This window comes from Rhipicephalus sanguineus, chromosome 6 (genome assembly GCF_013339695.2).
Source record: "Rhipicephalus sanguineus isolate Rsan-2018 chromosome 6, BIME_Rsan_1.4, whole genome shotgun sequence".
NCBI lineage: Eukaryota > Metazoa > Arthropoda > Arachnida > Ixodida > Ixodidae > Rhipicephalus > Rhipicephalus sanguineus.
The window spans coordinates 165,713,412-165,730,422 of NC_051181.1; the positions used below are offsets into that span (position 1 = coordinate 165,713,412).

Below are 17,011 nucleotides of genomic sequence, written 5' to 3' on the forward strand. Positions count from 1 at the left end.
GCTGTAGCGGAGGGATCCGGAAATTTTGACCATTTGGCGTTCTTTAACGTGTATTGACATTGCACAGTATACGGGCCTCTGGATTTCACCTCCACTGAAAATGCGACCGCCGCGGGCGGGATCGAACCACTGCTCCACCGTGGCGGACCATTCCGTCCCTCTCATTTGTGCCAAGAGTTGTGAAAGCTTCGTCACACCCAAACGACGTTACGAAAGAAGAACCGGAAACAGGGTGCGCGCTACTTGCTGAATGCCAGTCAATCAGCGGCAGCCAAAATGGACAGTCCACTAGGGGGACACACTGAGAATAACTCCCCAGCTACAATTCCCCAGCCATAAAGAATGAAACGAGGGACGCTAGGCGCACCCCCTCCTATTTTTTTTTGTCTCCAACGTTGAAGCGTAAGGTTGAAGCGCATTCTGTTCCTCTCATTTGTGTCGGGAGTCGTGAAAGCTTCGTGATGTCAAAATGAGAAAAGAACTGCAACCAGAGGGCGCGCTGCTTGCCGAGCTCCCGCCAAGCAGCGTCGGCTGGACAGTCCGTTACATGGACACATCGAGCTCCAACGGTGATGTGTTGTATTTTATGTCGAGATTCCCCGTTCATAATAGAAGAAGAGACAAACGGCGGTGCACCACAATTATAGCGTGGCGGCAGCGTCATCCCTCTCGGGACTTCGGCGGCGCACACCTCTACTTGGAACACACAGACGCAGCTCACGCCGTCATGCAACCAACATGTGTACATTTATTAACCTGCTTTTACATATGGTGAGCTTGCCAGCCGAATCTGATACAAAACTAGTAACACGCTTACATAATGCCAATACAATACACAGAAAACATAACACCCACAATGTACCGCGAATGTGGCGTTGCTGACGTTCCAACTCACCATGAGGGGCCCGCAGAAAACGAGCCGCGGTATCGTCCCCCACGGACCCACCGCGGGAGACCATCCATCCACGCACGCTACCTAACCCCAAAGGGACTCTCTGCTGTTTTCTGTGCGCCGGCTTATCCTCACTGACAGGGCGGCACCATCGTGCCACCTTACACCACGCAATCCCAGTGCCACCTCTCGTTTGGCAGTTGTTAAACCTCACTGCGGCTAATCCGCGAGACGTTTAATTTAGTGTAGGTGCGGATGTATTCATTAAGAAGAGAGGCAATCTGTCCGATGACAGCTTTGAAATGTGCAGCTGTTGCTTTATTTCTATAAGAAGCTGTAGTTATTAGAAAATTCTTGCAATAATCTAGCGATGGTTATGAACTTTGTTCTCAAAATGAAATTTCCTTCTTTCGATCGGTAACTGCAGGTACATGTTTCTATAGTTACCCAAATTTTCAGCGAACGAGGCTGACCTTGAACACATTCACATAAACGCTCGCAGTTTTTGAGGCAAGTGTACAGATTTTTAAAGGGGAAAGATGCATATGTGTACAAATCTTTCTTCCTTGAAACTAAGCCGTTTAAGCATTTCTTTATGACTATTTGATCATCTGTCTTGTTAGTAGAAGCGCACCATCAGAATTCCTGGAAATTCGTTGAGAGTTGTGTTTTCTTTAAGAAGAGTGTTGATGATAAAGTCTAATTTTGTGTTTAACGTCACACTGAGAAAGTGGATTTACCATGTCCACAGAGTTAGCAGCCATCACATGTAACTGTAGAGGCGACTTTAGGTCATGACTCCACTATTGCCAAGCACTGGCGTTGCCGGGAAGGGGGGGGGGGTGTTCACCCCCCCCCCCTTCCCAGAATCTTTTAATTTTATGTGGACTATATGTACAGACACACATACAAATGCACGCACAGTCATACATAAAGTCTGGCCTAATGCCCCCTGCCCCACCCGCGAAAAAAAATTCTGGCTAAGCTACTGTTAATAATTATAATAATATTTGGGGTTTAACGACCCAAAACCACAATATGATTATGAGAGACGCCGTAGTGGAGGGCTCCGGAAATTTCTACCACCTAGGGTTCTTTAACGTGCACCTAAATCTAAGTACACGGGCCTCGAACATCTTTGCCTCCATTGAAAATGCAGCCGCCGCGGCCGGGATTCGATCCCGCGACCTTTGGGTCAGCACTGGAGCGCCATAACCACTAGACCACCGTGGTGGAGCGACTACGCTACTGTTGCCATGGTATGACACATTTGTGCAACCTATTCTCGTTAAATCGGTACTTCACGCAAAAATTGTCATTCGTGATAGAAGTGTTGTGTGAATTATAAATATCAGCTTTTTAAAACTGTTATTTGGGGTTCCTGTAGAGGAAATGCTGTGAATAAAATTTCTGACCATAGAGTAACGACAGAAGTAATGTATGCTACTTTTTTAGGGTAACTGTAGCGGTAATGCGTTATTTTTTTTAAGAGGTAACGTAGGGCGGTAACGCGTTCCTTTTTTGTTAGCGTAACAAGTAGCATATTTAGTTACTTTTTTTCAGTAACGCCTACCACACTAGTTCTAATGCATGGCTCTTTCGCAGAGATAAACTTTGCTTTGGTGATTGTGATCCCTTGGGGGCACGTAACATAAGCCACTGCAAAGGGCAAGTGTAGTGCTACTGTGTAATGTTTTACAGTCGCCGACCGATAAATCGGACACCGATAATTCAGTCATGCTCGGTAATTCGGACAGTCGCGCGGCACCGCCGATGATCCCATAGAAGTAATGTGTAAAGATGACCAATATTTCGGACAGCTGCGAGATCTACATTCGATAATCCGGACCCTGTCCGAGACTGTCGCGCACGCCGAATCGCCAGCCATTATCTCCTCCGGCACCCGTACCATACAAAGTATGGCCTCAGAGATCAAAATGAAAGCTAATTGGTGATCTATGAGGCTTTATTTCGATCGCTACTTTACGCCTCAGAGATTTGTGATTGGAAATGCCGATCTTGGAGGCACTGGTTTACTGTGGGAAATCGTATCGACATCGCGAACATCCTACATTCCGGTTCCTGTATCCCCGCGCTGCACTGCTATCGCCGCCATTTTGTCGAATGCGTCTGCGGTAAAGCGTTTTGCGCGCGCGTTCATTTTTATCTTGAGACTGGCTTTATTTTACGCTCTGCTGTATGTATCAAAAGAACTGAGTTAAATGGCGCCAACGGTGCCCTCACAGCCCGCGCCGAAGGCCACACCGACAACAACGAAACGCGGCAGATACAGTCAATGCCGATTTTTCGGACGCCCGATTTTCCGGACATGCTCGAAAATTCGGACACTTTTGCGGCACCGTCACCAGCCCCATAGACGTCAATGGTCAAGAACGTCGAAAATTTCGGACGCTAGAACTTTTCGGACTTTCTGCCCAAATTGCAGGTCCGAAAGGCAATAACTGAAGACCCCACCTCCCGCCGCGTCTATCATCTCGTAGGTTCGAACCAGGGCTTTCGCGAGCCGACCTGTTTACGACAGTAGCAGAGTCCGAAAGTCAGCTTTGTCGCGATGCCGAAGTGTTATGGGGTGAAGCGGACCGGAAATTCAAAGGGGCCGTTATCACGGCCCCGTGTGGCGATGTCTTTGCGGATAAGCAGTGGAAATGCACGGAGGCGTGATGGCGACAGGTGGCAAACGCGCCAGTACGGCTCAATCGCTGACAAGCCTTATGATAAGCATCTTCAGTCAACTGCTCGATAGTGCATGTGGCCTGGGGCAGTTGCATGCGTAGTGCATGCATTTAACAGGCAAGAACACAAACGCGCCGCGCCGCCATTCATGCTGCCTCTTTGTGCGACCGCTAAGCGCGCGGCACAGACGTGTTGCCTTCATGAACGAAACCAGCTCGTCATCGTACAGCGATCACATCACATTGGCGGAGATACAGGTGGACTTGGTGGCACGTAAGCGGAAGTGCGGGCAGCAACGCATTAACAACTTTTTTCGGCCACCGGGACCCTGAAGTGTCAATAAAAGTTTTTTTTTCTGATGCATTCGTTTTTTCGGACATTCGATAATTTGTAGAGCTGTGCGAATAGCAAAATTTTGGGTGCGAAGCGAATTCGAATAATAAAGATTGAGTGCGAATCGAATCGAATAATTTCGAATAATTTTCGAATATTTCTCAAACATTTTTCGAATATTTCGAAGTGAAATTACAGAAAAAGTTGCAGAGAATCCCTAAGTATGTTCTTGTGAGATAGCAACATGAAAGTGTTTCTTTTCGCTAGGTTGATGAAGCGCTGGTGGGGTCATATTTCATAGTTGTCTTTCTTATCAAGAATGAGGCAATGTAGAGGCCGAATTGTATTTATGTACATGATTTGGTGCAACCAAAGTGTTGCCGACAACACTTCACACGTGATAGGCAAAGATGCCACTTCCTCAGCCTCTCCTCCTCTTTCAACTTCTGTGGAAGGCCAACTGATGTGGCGGACAAGGGTGTGCTCCCTTCAAGTCCGGAGTTCCAAATCTGCCTCGTAAACGTCGATATGTAAGAACATCTGAAATTTTGGATGCTAAAAAGCTTCGGTGTCCGATTTTTCGGACTTCCTGCCCAAATTTCAGGTCCAAAACAGCATTAATTGAGCCCCCAACTCTGCCACATCTGTCATCTCCATATTGGAACCAGCATTTTCATGAGTTAATACATTTGCGACCGTAGCGGAGCTTGAAAGGCAGCTTTGCCGCAATACGGGAGTGTGATGAGGTGAAGCATATTGAAAATCTAGGGACCACTTCCAAACGGACGTTGACTGTCTCTTGGCTAAGTTCGACCGTAACGGACCTTGAAAGACAGCTTTGCCGCAATACGGGGGTGTGAGGAGGTGAAGCATATTGAAAATCTAGGGACCACTTCCAATAAGACGTTGAGTGTCTCTTGCCTAAGTTCGACCGTAACGGACCTTGAAAGGCAGCTTTGCCGCAATACGGGGGTGTGATGAGGTGAAGCATATTGAAAATCTAGGGATCACTTCCAATCGGACTTTGTCTCTTCGCTAAGTTCGACCGTAACGGAGCTTGAAAGGCAGTTTTGCCGCAATACGAGAGTGTAATGAGGTGAAGCATATTAAAAATCTGAAGGGGTTACTTTCAACCGGACGTTGACTGCATTTGTCTTTGGGAAGTTCGAATAGTTCGAATAGTAAAATTTCAGTGCGAATCGAATCGAATAGCAAACACTATTCGAAAAATATTCGAAATTTCGAATATTCGCACACCCCTAATAATTTGGACTTATTTACGCTCCCCGTGGAGTCCGAATTATCGGTCGTCGACTGTACATAGAGAGCCTGTACAACAGAAAGTGAAAGTGATCTAAAGGGGGCAATGCAGTTTTACAATTACAGAACTGAAGGCACCACATGCAGTGTAGGATGGCGAGAGAGTGAGAGTGCACATGGGGTTTACGCTTTGACTTAATACCTTTAACGAAGGTTTCTAGCTTCATATGGAGGCAAGAAGCCTTGTGGTCATGCCAATGCTTCTGCAGCTGAAGCTTCTACCTCTGCAGATAAGCTTCAATAAATTTAAAGCTCTTTCATTTCTTAATTTACGAATTAACTATTAAGTTATGTCTCATGCCTTTGTCTTCACAGGATGTGCTTACTTTTTGTTTTGTTTTAACGAACTGTCAAGCAAAATGAAGTTGGTGCTTCGGTGCTGTCTGAATAATCGGCAGGTTTCATTTGCCATAAGCCAAAGCATAGTCCCAAGTGGGCTCGTCTGTGTTTATCTGTGTCTTCTGTCTTCGTCTAAATCACGCTGCATTTGTCCAAGGTATGTACCAACTCGCCCAAGTCAGGGCTTGAACGAGTCACACCAGAGCTGACCATGATGCATACCTGTGCCTGTTTTCCTCGTCCTCCCGCTGGCGTCGTTCCTCTTCCTCTTTGCGCTGGCGTGCCTGCTCCATTTCTAGCTGCACGCGGCGCATGTGCTCTTCAGCCACCTTCTGCAGCTGGATGCGCTGGTTCAGGGCATTCATCAGCTGGGTGGCTGCCGTGATCAGCTCATTCTGTTCCTGCTCCATGTCCTCGGTGCACATTCTCCCTTCCTGTAATTTGTTTCAAAGGTAAACATTTGGCAGATACCTGTATGGTTAGGGAGTTTAGAGGGTGTGAAAAATGTCCAAAGTTCATTTACAAATTCAAAGTTTTCTTACACTGCTTTTCATCCACTGCCAGGGCCTGTGACAAGTGTCTGCGAACCTTGCCACATGCACGTCAAGAAAGAGTCTACAGGGAACGACAGCTCAAGTTTCTCCGCCGACACTAGCACCAGCCATTCCTCTACTGGAGAAGCGGTAGGGGAATATAGTACTTAACTGATGTGTACAGGCAAGACCTCTCCACTCCCCTTCCTTCCTGCAGCACACACGCACTGCACGGGGCCGATTTTGTGTGTGTGTGTGTTTGTATTTTCATAAGCTCCCCTCAAGGTTGCACTTGCGAAGCTCACACTGCATGTGAAATGCCTTCAGAAGTTCAACAGCTGAGATAAGATTTGGAGCAATTTTCGGAACAGCAAAATGTTGCTTTTGGAGCATGAAAATCCAAATTTGGAGCAGTACTTTAACAAAGAAAGCTTACCTTTAGAAAAGAAAACAAAAATATGTACAAACCATTCAACACCACCTAACTTGTGCACAGTGCACTTGAGCACACCTACTTCTGTAAAAGTAGTGTGCTGAACCACCCCACAGTGCAAACAATGACGAAGTCTACGTGAGCATATGACAGGCGCTGCAAACACCAATGTGGACCTGCCAACCTGGTGACCTTGAAATTCGGGAGATTCGTAAAGCAGGAGTGAGTGGCAATAACTACACCATTTCCCGCTAAAGGGGACCATGAGGCGATGCGAAGCCGGTGCACTTGCACGATCGCGTTCCGTTGGCGTTCTTTGGGCATGCTACCGACCTCGCGTCGTGGAACGCGATGAGGAATGCTACGTGCGTCTTGTTTTCCCTCTAGCCTGGCCGTTAATTCTCACAGGGCGAGCGGGGAACGCAGTTGGCAGGCATGCGAGAGGGGGGCAGCATAGGAGAGGAGAGAGAGGAGGAGGGGATGCGCATGCGCTGGTGCTCATCGCGGCGTTGCGCAGGAGAGAATTTCGGCATGTCTAGCCTGCGTTTCAGAGGAAGAGTGGAAAGGGGGAGGGGAGAGGGGAAGTGGAGAGGGTATGCACATGTGCAGTAAGGGTGGTCACGCCGCACACACCACCTCCGTTACGGTCGAACTTTGCCAAGACACAGTCAACGTCCGATTAAAAGTGGTCCCTAGGTTTTCAATATGCTTCACCTTATTACACGCCCGTATTGCGGCAAAGCTGCCTTTCAAGCTCCGTTACGGTCGAACTATGCCAAGAGACAGTCAACGTCCGATTGGAAGTGGTCCCTAGATTTTCAATATGCTTCACCTCATCACACCCCCGTATTGCGGCAAAGCTGCCTTTCAAGCTCCGCTACGGTGGCAAATGTATTAACTCAAGAAAACGCTGGTTCCAACATGGGAGATGAAAGATATGGCAGAGGTGGGGCCTCAAATAATGCTGTTTTAGACCTGAAATTTGGGCAGGAAGTCCGAAAAATCGGAAGCCGAAGCTTTTTAGCATCCAAAATTTCAGATGTTCTTATATATCGAATATATCGACGTCTACGAGGAAGATTTGGAACTCCGGACTTGAAGAGAGCGCACCCTTGTCCGCCACATCAGTTGTGCTTGCACAGAAGTTGAAAGAGGAGGAGAGGCTGAGGAAATGGCATCTTTGCCTATCACGTGTAAAGTGTTGTCGGCAACACTTTGGCTGCACCAAATCATGTACATAAATAGAATTCGGCCTCTACATTGCCTCATTCTTGATAAGACAACTATGAAACACCACCCCGCCAGCGCTTCATCAACCTAGCGAAAAGAAACACTTTCATGTTGCTATCTCATAAGAATATGCTTAGGAATCCTCTCTAACTTCTTTTTCTGCAGTTTCGCTTCAAAGTATTCGAAAAATATTCTAGAAATATTCGAGAAATATTCGAAAAATATTCGATTCGATTCGCACTCACACTTCAATATTCGAATTCGCTTCGCACCCAAAATTTTGCTATTCGCACAGCTCTATTAGGAAGTCAAGAGTTGGGCGGAATCCCTCCTGGCCGGGGAATGACATGGACGAAGAAAACACAGCGCCCACCAAAATAAAAACATATTCTTAAAAAGACGTTCCGGCTCCCACATGGGAGCCTTGATCATAATGGAGCATGAGCAGCAAGTTCACTTATTTATAAGCTTGTCAAATCATGCCATAACAGCACTGTATACAGAAAAAGGGGCGGGGGGGGGGGGGGGGAGGAGGAGTTTGTACAAAATGTCAATCAACGTTGCCATTTGAAAGAAGGCCTTTCCCGTATCTCATATATGGATCATTTCTGAAAGGGATTTGACGTCAGGATTCGAGTTTTTGAACTGCGGTTATGCTTCAACACAAGGTGACCGCATGGGGTGCTTAAAAAAAAAACACACTACGATTAGATAAGTCTGTGTAGCTTACTCGAACAAAGCGTTATGCATCACGATAGGCAAGAAAATAATGCGGGCACCATTTAGCAATGTGCCAAACAGCCACGAAGTCATAAAAAAGACATGGGACGAAGACTGTCATGTGTGGGCTGTGGGCCACAAGCGAAAGGTTGGCAGGCCGTGCGTTTGAGACCCCTGACATAACTGTTCTCAGTGTCAGGCTTGTAGGTGCTCATGCGTACCTGCTAGTCTAGCATACAAATGAGTGCGAACTCACCCATGTGCAAATAAGTAAACTCAAATCATACTGCATGCTTGACTAAAGCCTGTTGGCAAGGAGGCATTTTTGGCACACCTTTATGCGCATCATGGTTCCACTGATCTTGGCTTCCAAGGCTTGGATCTCTGCTTTACTTTGCTGACCGTCCCTCTTGAGTTGAGCAGCAAGGTTGGACATCTGCAGCACTTGCTGGCGGAGGGCTCTAAGCTTCATCATGCACCGGTACCTGCAGGCAGTGTGGACATAAGGGTGGTTGTGTTCATCCCAGACCAGCAAACAGCACCTGTAGCAGCCAGCACTAAACACGAGTTCATAGTGCCCCTAAACAGGGTCATACACCAAGTCACTGGCCAAGGCAGCCAATTAAATTGTTGGGGCGTCTCAAAGCAGGCCATGACGATTAATTTCAACCACCTGGGGTGTCCTAGTAACAAAGGCTAACACCACCATAGTGCAGTTCGTTGGTGTTTCTATGAAGAATGAGCTTCAGTGAGCTACGCTAAGAAATTGGGATCTTCGTCAGTGTCTGACACTGATGCCTAATTCACGAGTGCAGTCCTCCACTGCAAAGCTGAATGGGAATTATTGCAGGGTTGCACCAAGACAAGTGTGCTGGTGGTTTTCAGCACGTTCGTGCCTCCAGTGAAATAGTCAGGAATTGAACTTATGACTTTGCCGTTTGTGAAGGACATGGCTAATGCCCCTGTAGTGAATGATGCAGGAATTTCAAATGGCGTGCAACCATCACAGTCACAGCAGTGAGACAGCTGAAACTGAATTGGGAGTAGTTTTTGGAGCACAAAAATTTCCAATTTGAAGCAGAAGAACCTTGATTTGGAGCAGTTAGCAGCATTTAGTATGTCGTGCTGGGAGATTGCAAAAAATTTTTTTAGCAACTCGGGGCCGCAAGTTTCGCCGCAAAGGCGAAGCAATGAATGCGATAGCAAGAAATTCGAATGTCACAAGAAGGACGAGAAGCAGCTCGATACTTGCAGCGCGCCGCTGAAGCACAAAGAAGGACGCCCGAAAAGAATGCACAGGCATGCACAGGGCAAGCATGAACTAAAAACTGTTGCAGTTGTTTCGTCTTTGTGCTTGAGCAACGCGCTGCAAGTGTCGACAATATAGGGTTTGAGAACTGGGGCCCTAAAAAGCTTGGGGACCAAGGAGCTTGCGAGCCGCCAGGGCGCATGCGCAGAACCCAAGCCACTATTGGGCTCTTGTGCTTGCGTTGGCCCAAGACCCAAACATCGAAAACTAGCGTGGGTCCCCAAGACGTCATGGGTCACCGCGAGACTATGTAGACGCCGCGTGGGCCATGACGCTGTACGGCCCGCGTCCCGCATGATTTTTATTTCACCACGTGTGGCGCCCTGCACATCTGCGCCAACGCAGGTTGCGTTTGACCCTGTTCTCAAGCTCTGCTGATCCTCCGAATGCTAGAGCACCCTACCCAATGCAGCTTGGTGACCCAGTGTCTTGAGTCCCCAATTCTCAAACTCTCTAATGGAGAATCAGATGCTCTTAGATATTTCTTCTTCCTTTAAACTGCGCCGCGTGAAGTGACCCCCTGCGTTTCCTGCCAAACGGGGGCGTCTGATGCAAGGTGTGTCCGGTGTTCCTTTTTTTTTTTCCTACATCACGAATGGGTGCAGAAAAGGGCCACTTTGTTGTGCGCATCTCAAGGGCAGTTATCAAACTGAAAGAAAATTAGAAGCGTTGCGCGATAGAAAACATGCTCAAGCTCCTCTGAGATTCGCTTACCACCAGCGGTAAATGGTGTATATAAATAGCTCACTGTTATTTCGCCGGCGCATGCATGGGGCATGGTTGAGTTGTCTAATGCAGCAATCTGAGGAGTGAGGGGTCGATGGTTCGAGTCCTCGGTTGGGTGCTTCGGAATTCTTTTCTTCTGCTTTATTTTTCTTTGTGCCTGTTTTATATATATACATACATGTACATATCCGGGGCATGACAGCAATGGCAAAAATCAGCCGAAAGTGTCCATATAATTGCTATCACAATAATATAGCCTAGCAGCTCACTCCAGGAAACGCAGCTGCTGCAGTAAGAGAGGTGACCTTTGTATGTATGGCTCAGAGGTGGATCCAGGTGATTGCCTTTGAGGTGGGGGGGAAGTACAAACGCTGATGCCACTGCCTACGCAGTGCATTTTAGGGGGGTCACGCAGATTTACAGCAGTCCAGAGGCGATTATGGCGGTGCCTAAGAAGCCTTTGTTAGAAATGTGCATAGGAAAGCAGGAAAGGGTGGAGCGATGAGGGGAGAGGTAGAGAGTGGGGACAAGATTCTCCTAATCCCTTTTGGGCAGTGGTGGGCAAAGCAACCATTTTTGAAAATATAGGGGGCAAACTCAATAGGCAGCCTGAGAAAGGAGGTGGACGACAGGCACTGAAGGGAGGGGGCGGGGGCTGCAGGCTTTGGGTGGGGGGGGTGAAGGGAGGTATTACTCCTACCCCCCCCCCCCTATGGATCCGACGCTGATATAGGGCTTCAGCGGAAGTTTTCCAATAAGAGCACAGTACCTACAAAGGTATGAGCCGTCTGCTGATCTCCTTGAAAGACACCGCCGCACACGTGACGACACCCGGTGGTACAAAGTATGCACTTCCTGTCGGACTCACGCCCCCTCCCCCTCCCCAACCATCCCGCTCCTATCTCCATGTGCCCATCACGCGAAGGAGATGGTCGGCTCGTTTCATCTCTGCTTGAGCCCCGTTTGTCGGCAGCGCTCGCATACTTTCACTCACACGGGGTGATGTAATCTCGATTTGGACTTGATATGCAAGATCATGGCGAAGGCGAAAAATTTGCCTGGAGTATCTATAGAAGTGCTATCGCAAAAAAAAAAAGCACAATAGGTGTGGGATAAGATCGCATGAAAGCACGGCAACAGGCTGAATTACGGCACGTCCGATTATGCTAGCCACGTTTCTGCTTTCCGACATCGTGCGCCGAATCGAGCAAGTGGGACCTGTGCCAGTGTCCCGAATTTCGGTCGTCGCTATACATTGGCCCCGAAGAGTCTTGTAATTCTGCTTTGCAGCAAAACATCCACATAAGCAGTGGTGCGGCTGGTAATTGCGAGCTGCAGCCTCAAAAAATAACGGTCGACTGCCTAAAACTTGTTTCAGTAGTGCCCACAGCGAAAAAAAAAAAAAAGGCTTTCACTTGCTGTAAATGCGCCTGTTAGTTACGCTCGCTCTCGCCTGGAAATTTATTCTATTCTTCCGAGTCCTATATAGCATCTTTGAAGCTCGGCATTAGAGCGAGTGAGCTCTCCAATAACCGCCGACAAGCGTCGTTGTTGTCTTTTTGCTCGCCGAACGGGATGGCTTGCAAGATACCAGCCTTGTCGATGACATCCCCTTCCTGAATGATCGCGATCGCTTGTAAGATAAGGCAAGCTCGTTGCATCTACTGCTGCCGCCTCTACAACTAATCATACTTGATACTTGACAAGTGGCGACAACAAAAGCACCATATCAGGCGCTAATGCACAGCACGTGCGACAAAGAATACAGAACTACACTACGTAGTCACAGAACAGCCTGACAACATTGCGCGATACGATGTGCCGTGGTTCATAGTTCCCGCACGCCGCGCATTAGCCGGATGCTCTCCCACTCAATGCTCCGAAGGCTAGGAGAGCATTGAGGTGCGCCCTTTCCCCGCAGCCGCAGCGGCCGTTCGATTTGAAAAAATGCATTCACAAAATCTACAGCCAGCGTTACTGTGACTTTCGTTGCCTTGGATTTTACCGTGAATGTTACTGTGGATTTTCCCTGATGGGAGCACAATTTCCCTGTGTTTTCCCCGAGTATTTCCAGACTATTCAAAATCCCTGAGAATTCCCGATTTTCCCGGTCGGTAGACACCCTGAATAAAGAAATTCTTGTACACATCGCACAGGAATGCGCAAAAACATGCACCTTCGTGTCAACCGCCTGTTCAGCATGCAGCCTTCAGCACAATAACAAACACCAACAAGACAGCCTGATGATGGCAGTAACAATGACAAGGTTTAATGAGTAAACTTACCTGGGCCTGTACTTTCGTTTCACCAAATGCATCTTGACTGTCTTCTGAATCACCACAAGGTTCTCACGTCGAAAGATGATCTTATTCTTGACTGAAATGTTAAAGCAAAGATGTTTTTAGCTAAACTGGCTGTCTTCAGCCATGTGTAATGCCAATATGTTCTATCATTGTGGCAACAGGAACTTGTATTTCAATTCACCGAACATTACTGTCCGAGAAAAACTTGCGTGTTGAAAAATTCAAATTTGAATTCCATTACATACAGTGCACCAAATGGTTTAATGTTGCCCTCGCTGAATGTAAAAAAAAATGTTTATATATATATATATATATACACATACAGTAAAACCTCGTTAATTCAAAGTCACTGGGACTGTGAAAATCTTTCAAATTAAGCGGGTTTTCGAATTAAAGAAACATACAAAAAGCGGCATGCAAGGAACTTTGAATTACTGAAAGTAATCAGAGGTGGTCGTTTGGCCTTCTAGTTTGTGGCTCCAAGGGTTGTTTTTCAGCAATACCTGGTCCCATTTTTGCCGCAAACTCGAGAAAACGGCAGGCCTCGCTGCTATCAGCGAAAAAAAAAGAAAAAAAAAAAGAAAGAAAAGAAGAAGTCTCGTGGTCAGCTGAAATGCGTGCCTGCGGAAAAGAAGGCGTGCTTCACTGCAGCACAGTGGTGACACGTGGGCAGCATGTCACCTGCTTCCTCGCAGCCTCAGCGTGTCATGATGCGACCATTCGCCCATTCTTTCTGGTAAAATAAAGAATATGATAATGGCCAGTGTGACGGAATCCGCAATGTGTTCAGACTGGAAAACATGATCATTGAAGTTTTCATTGAGTTTTAGAAATAGGCGTTACTGGCAAGAACTCCGCCAGCAGTGCAAGTGCGGAAATTGCCGAAGCAACCGCCAATCGGAGGTTCTCATACATCATGAATTCCGTCAGACCGTCCTTTATTATCTTTTCTTTTCCCAAAAAAAAAAAGAGTAAATCATGACGCGCTGACGTTGCGAGAAGCATGCGACATGCTGCCCGCGTGTCATCGCTGCATTGCAGTGAAGCACGTCTTCTTTTCCGCAGGCGCACGTTTTTAGCTGACCATGAGACTGTGTTTTGTTTAGTTGTTTTCGCTAGCAGCAGCGAGGCTGGGTTGCTTCAACTGTCACTCATTAATATCGCTACACTGCATTGCCCTGGAATTGGCACATGGCGCCCAAAGTTTTTGAATTAACTGGGCTGGCACTGACCGCTGCTTCGAATTATCCACTAAGATTTACATTGCAAAATACGGAACCACAGAAACCCTTCGAATTATTCAGGATTTCGAAATAACCGAGTTTGAATTAACGAGGTTTTACTGCATATATATATATATATATATATATATATATAAGAGTAAATCATGACGCGCTGACGTTGCGAGAAGCATGCGACATGCTGCCCGCGTGTCATCGCTGCATTGCAGTGAAGCACGTCTTCTTTTCCGCAGGCGCACGTTTTTAGCTGACCACGAGACTGTGTTTTGTTTAGTTGTTTTCGCTAGCAGCAGCGAGGCTGGGTTGCTTCAACTGTCACTCATTAATATCGCTACACTGCATTGCCCTGGAATTGGCACATGGCGCCCAAAGTTTTTGAATTAACTGGGCTGGCACTGACCGCTGCTTCGAATTATCCACTAAGATTTACATTGCAAAATACGGAACCACAGAAACCCTTCGAATTATTCAGGATTTCGAAATAACCGAGTTTGAATTAACGAGGTTTTACTGCATATATATATATATATATATATATATAGATATATACACACATACATACACACACACACACACACACACACACACACACACACACACACACACACACACACACACACACACAGTAATACAGTAAAGGCTCGTTAATTCGGATTTCACAGGACCGGAAAAAATGTCCGAGATAACTGAATTAGAGCACTGCACGGGCCGGGCCGGGCCCATGATCTTCGGTCTCGGGCCTGAGCCAGGCCCGTATTAGGCCCGGGTCTCACAGGTATCTGTATAATTGCGTGTGTACATTGCTTGGCTTTGTTTTTTGCGCTGGGCTTTGACCGTAGTTCGATTGGCGACCGTCCACTTTCTAAAACCTACCATAGCCATCTGTAACATATTGAGCGTGCGCCCGCCAAGGAGGAAGTCTTCTTTGTCTTGTTCTTCGACCGCCTTGATGATGATACGTGCAGAGCGCGCGCTCACACCAAGGAGAAGTCTTCTTCGTCTTGTTTTTTGACCGCCTTGATGATGATACGTGCAGAGCACTTTAGGGGCCCAGGCTGCCGTACGCTGTCCTAGCTTGGCGTAACGCATACAAAACCACATGTGCTGGCATGCGCTAGCGCGTTCGGGCCTGTGTAAGGGGCTGGGTAAGACGCTGTGTCCTCTCCCCCTTACACTCTCTCAGCAATCATGTGATGGTGTCGGGGAACGAGATTCTGCAGACGCGCGATGAACCCGCGTGGCGTGCTCCAACAAGAGTTAGGGACGGAGTAACAGCAACAGCAACTACAGTGAATTCATGGTGTGCTCCACATGCAAGAACGCGTTAACATCAGGCAAGGTGCCTGTGATGAAGGGAACATTAAGTCGACCCATGCGCTCCTTCGCATCCCCCCATGGTTCCCTTTGGTGGGAGATGGTGAAATTTTTTGTTGTTTTGTGGGGTTTAACTTCCTGAAGTGACCCAGGCTATATGAGACGCCGTCGTTGAGGGCTCCAGGGTAATTTAAACCACCTGGAGTGCATTGGCGTGCACAGAAATTGCACAGTAACAAGACGTCTACAATTTTGCTCCATCAGTATGCTACACGTAATTTCAAGAAACGCTTAATACAAGTTTCCACCATTATAGTGAGTGAAGGACGTTCTTGGGTACTGTGTAAGGAAGGCAACGGTAAGCTGCCTAGATTAGTGCGTATAAGATGTGTGCATTTGTATCTAGGGAAACATTCCGGTCCCTGCGGGGGATCACGCCCCAGACACCCGACACGTCACGTTCGACGGGGAGCGCTAAAGAGGCCACCGGCTGGTTCACTTTGGCACTCTAATAGACAGTTGTTTTGGAAGCCCTTAGTTCGGTATGGCTTTAAGGCGTAACATTTTCAAAGATCGAAGGCGGTCATATGAAGACGACGAGACTGCCATCTTCAGGGAACAGCGAGGACAGTGGCTCGCTCGCTAACGAGTGTGCCTCGCTTTGGCAGATCTATGGCACTGCAGTGGCGGTGACTCGGGGAAGAAGGGTGGGGCAAAAAACCTTCTTGTTTTTAACACGAAAACGTCGAGTACGTTGGGTGCAGTTGACTTCCGAGGAGTCAACACGACAGCTTTAATTTATGTAATGCTGCCCAGCCTGGTGTATTCCTCCCAGAAGCAGCTAAAGCACGTTTCTTTTTCATTGCATTGTGCAATAGATGAAGTATGCAGGAGACTTGCTACCGTGCCCGCGTAGCGCCCGTGTTGTGCACCTTCTTTTTCTCTGTCCTCGTCCGTCAGTGCGCTACTTAAATCATGATGAATCCGTACCAACTAGCTCAAGTTTCAAGACTTGCTACTTTCACTCAACAGTCCTAGCTCGCATGCAATTGATGTAGACTCAAACTAAAAATGTCTGCCATGTTTTTCTTTTTTTCACTTTATGGAGGTACTATATTTTGTAGTCGTTCTTTGAAATGCAGAAATAAGATTGCGCGGTTAGCACTGGGTGCGTACATGAAACAGCCAGCTACGACTCCAATTATATTTTATATTGCCCTGCAATCATTTCGCAAGAGTGTTACGGGCGTAATTAACCGAAAGTATACACAGTATCAGTGAAAGCCGTGACACTGAAAGAAGTTCCTAAAACAATCTCTGGAAAAAAATATCTCGTGTGCGGCAGGCATCTTCACAATAACCGAAGGTTGGACAGTGCCTCCTTTATGCTCAAGGCATAACTAGCTGAAACGGGCCGGGCCGGGCCCAAACCTTTCGGGCCCGGCCCAGGTACGGGCCACATTTAAGAACACCGGGCTGGGCTCAGGTGGGCAGGAGCATGGCGTTTTCGGGCCGGGCCGGGCCTGGGCCGGAAAAATCGGCCCGTGCAGTGCTCTAAACTGAATGCCAAATTGTTGAAAGTATCAAAAATACAATAAACAAATGTCTGTTACATCAATATGAT

General features: G+C 47.4%; 1 protein-coding gene across 2 annotated transcripts in view; it reads right to left on the reverse strand.

Annotated features, from left to right (window-relative positions):
- The window catches only part of LOC119396998 (unconventional myosin-VI), a 195,676-nt gene that overhangs the window by 46,591 nt on the left and 132,074 nt on the right, over nucleotides 1-17,011 (reverse strand). For both annotated transcript variants that reach the window (XM_037664409.2, XM_037664408.1), the window contains exons 18-20: nucleotides 12,815-12,905; nucleotides 8,829-8,979; nucleotides 5,801-6,012 (exon numbers count right to left, since the gene is read on the reverse strand). In XM_037664409.2, the coding sequence (XP_037520337.1) occupies nucleotides 5,801-6,012; nucleotides 8,829-8,979; nucleotides 12,815-12,905 (454 nt within the window). The remainder of the gene's footprint in view (nucleotides 1-5,800; nucleotides 6,013-8,828; nucleotides 8,980-12,814; nucleotides 12,906-17,011) is intronic.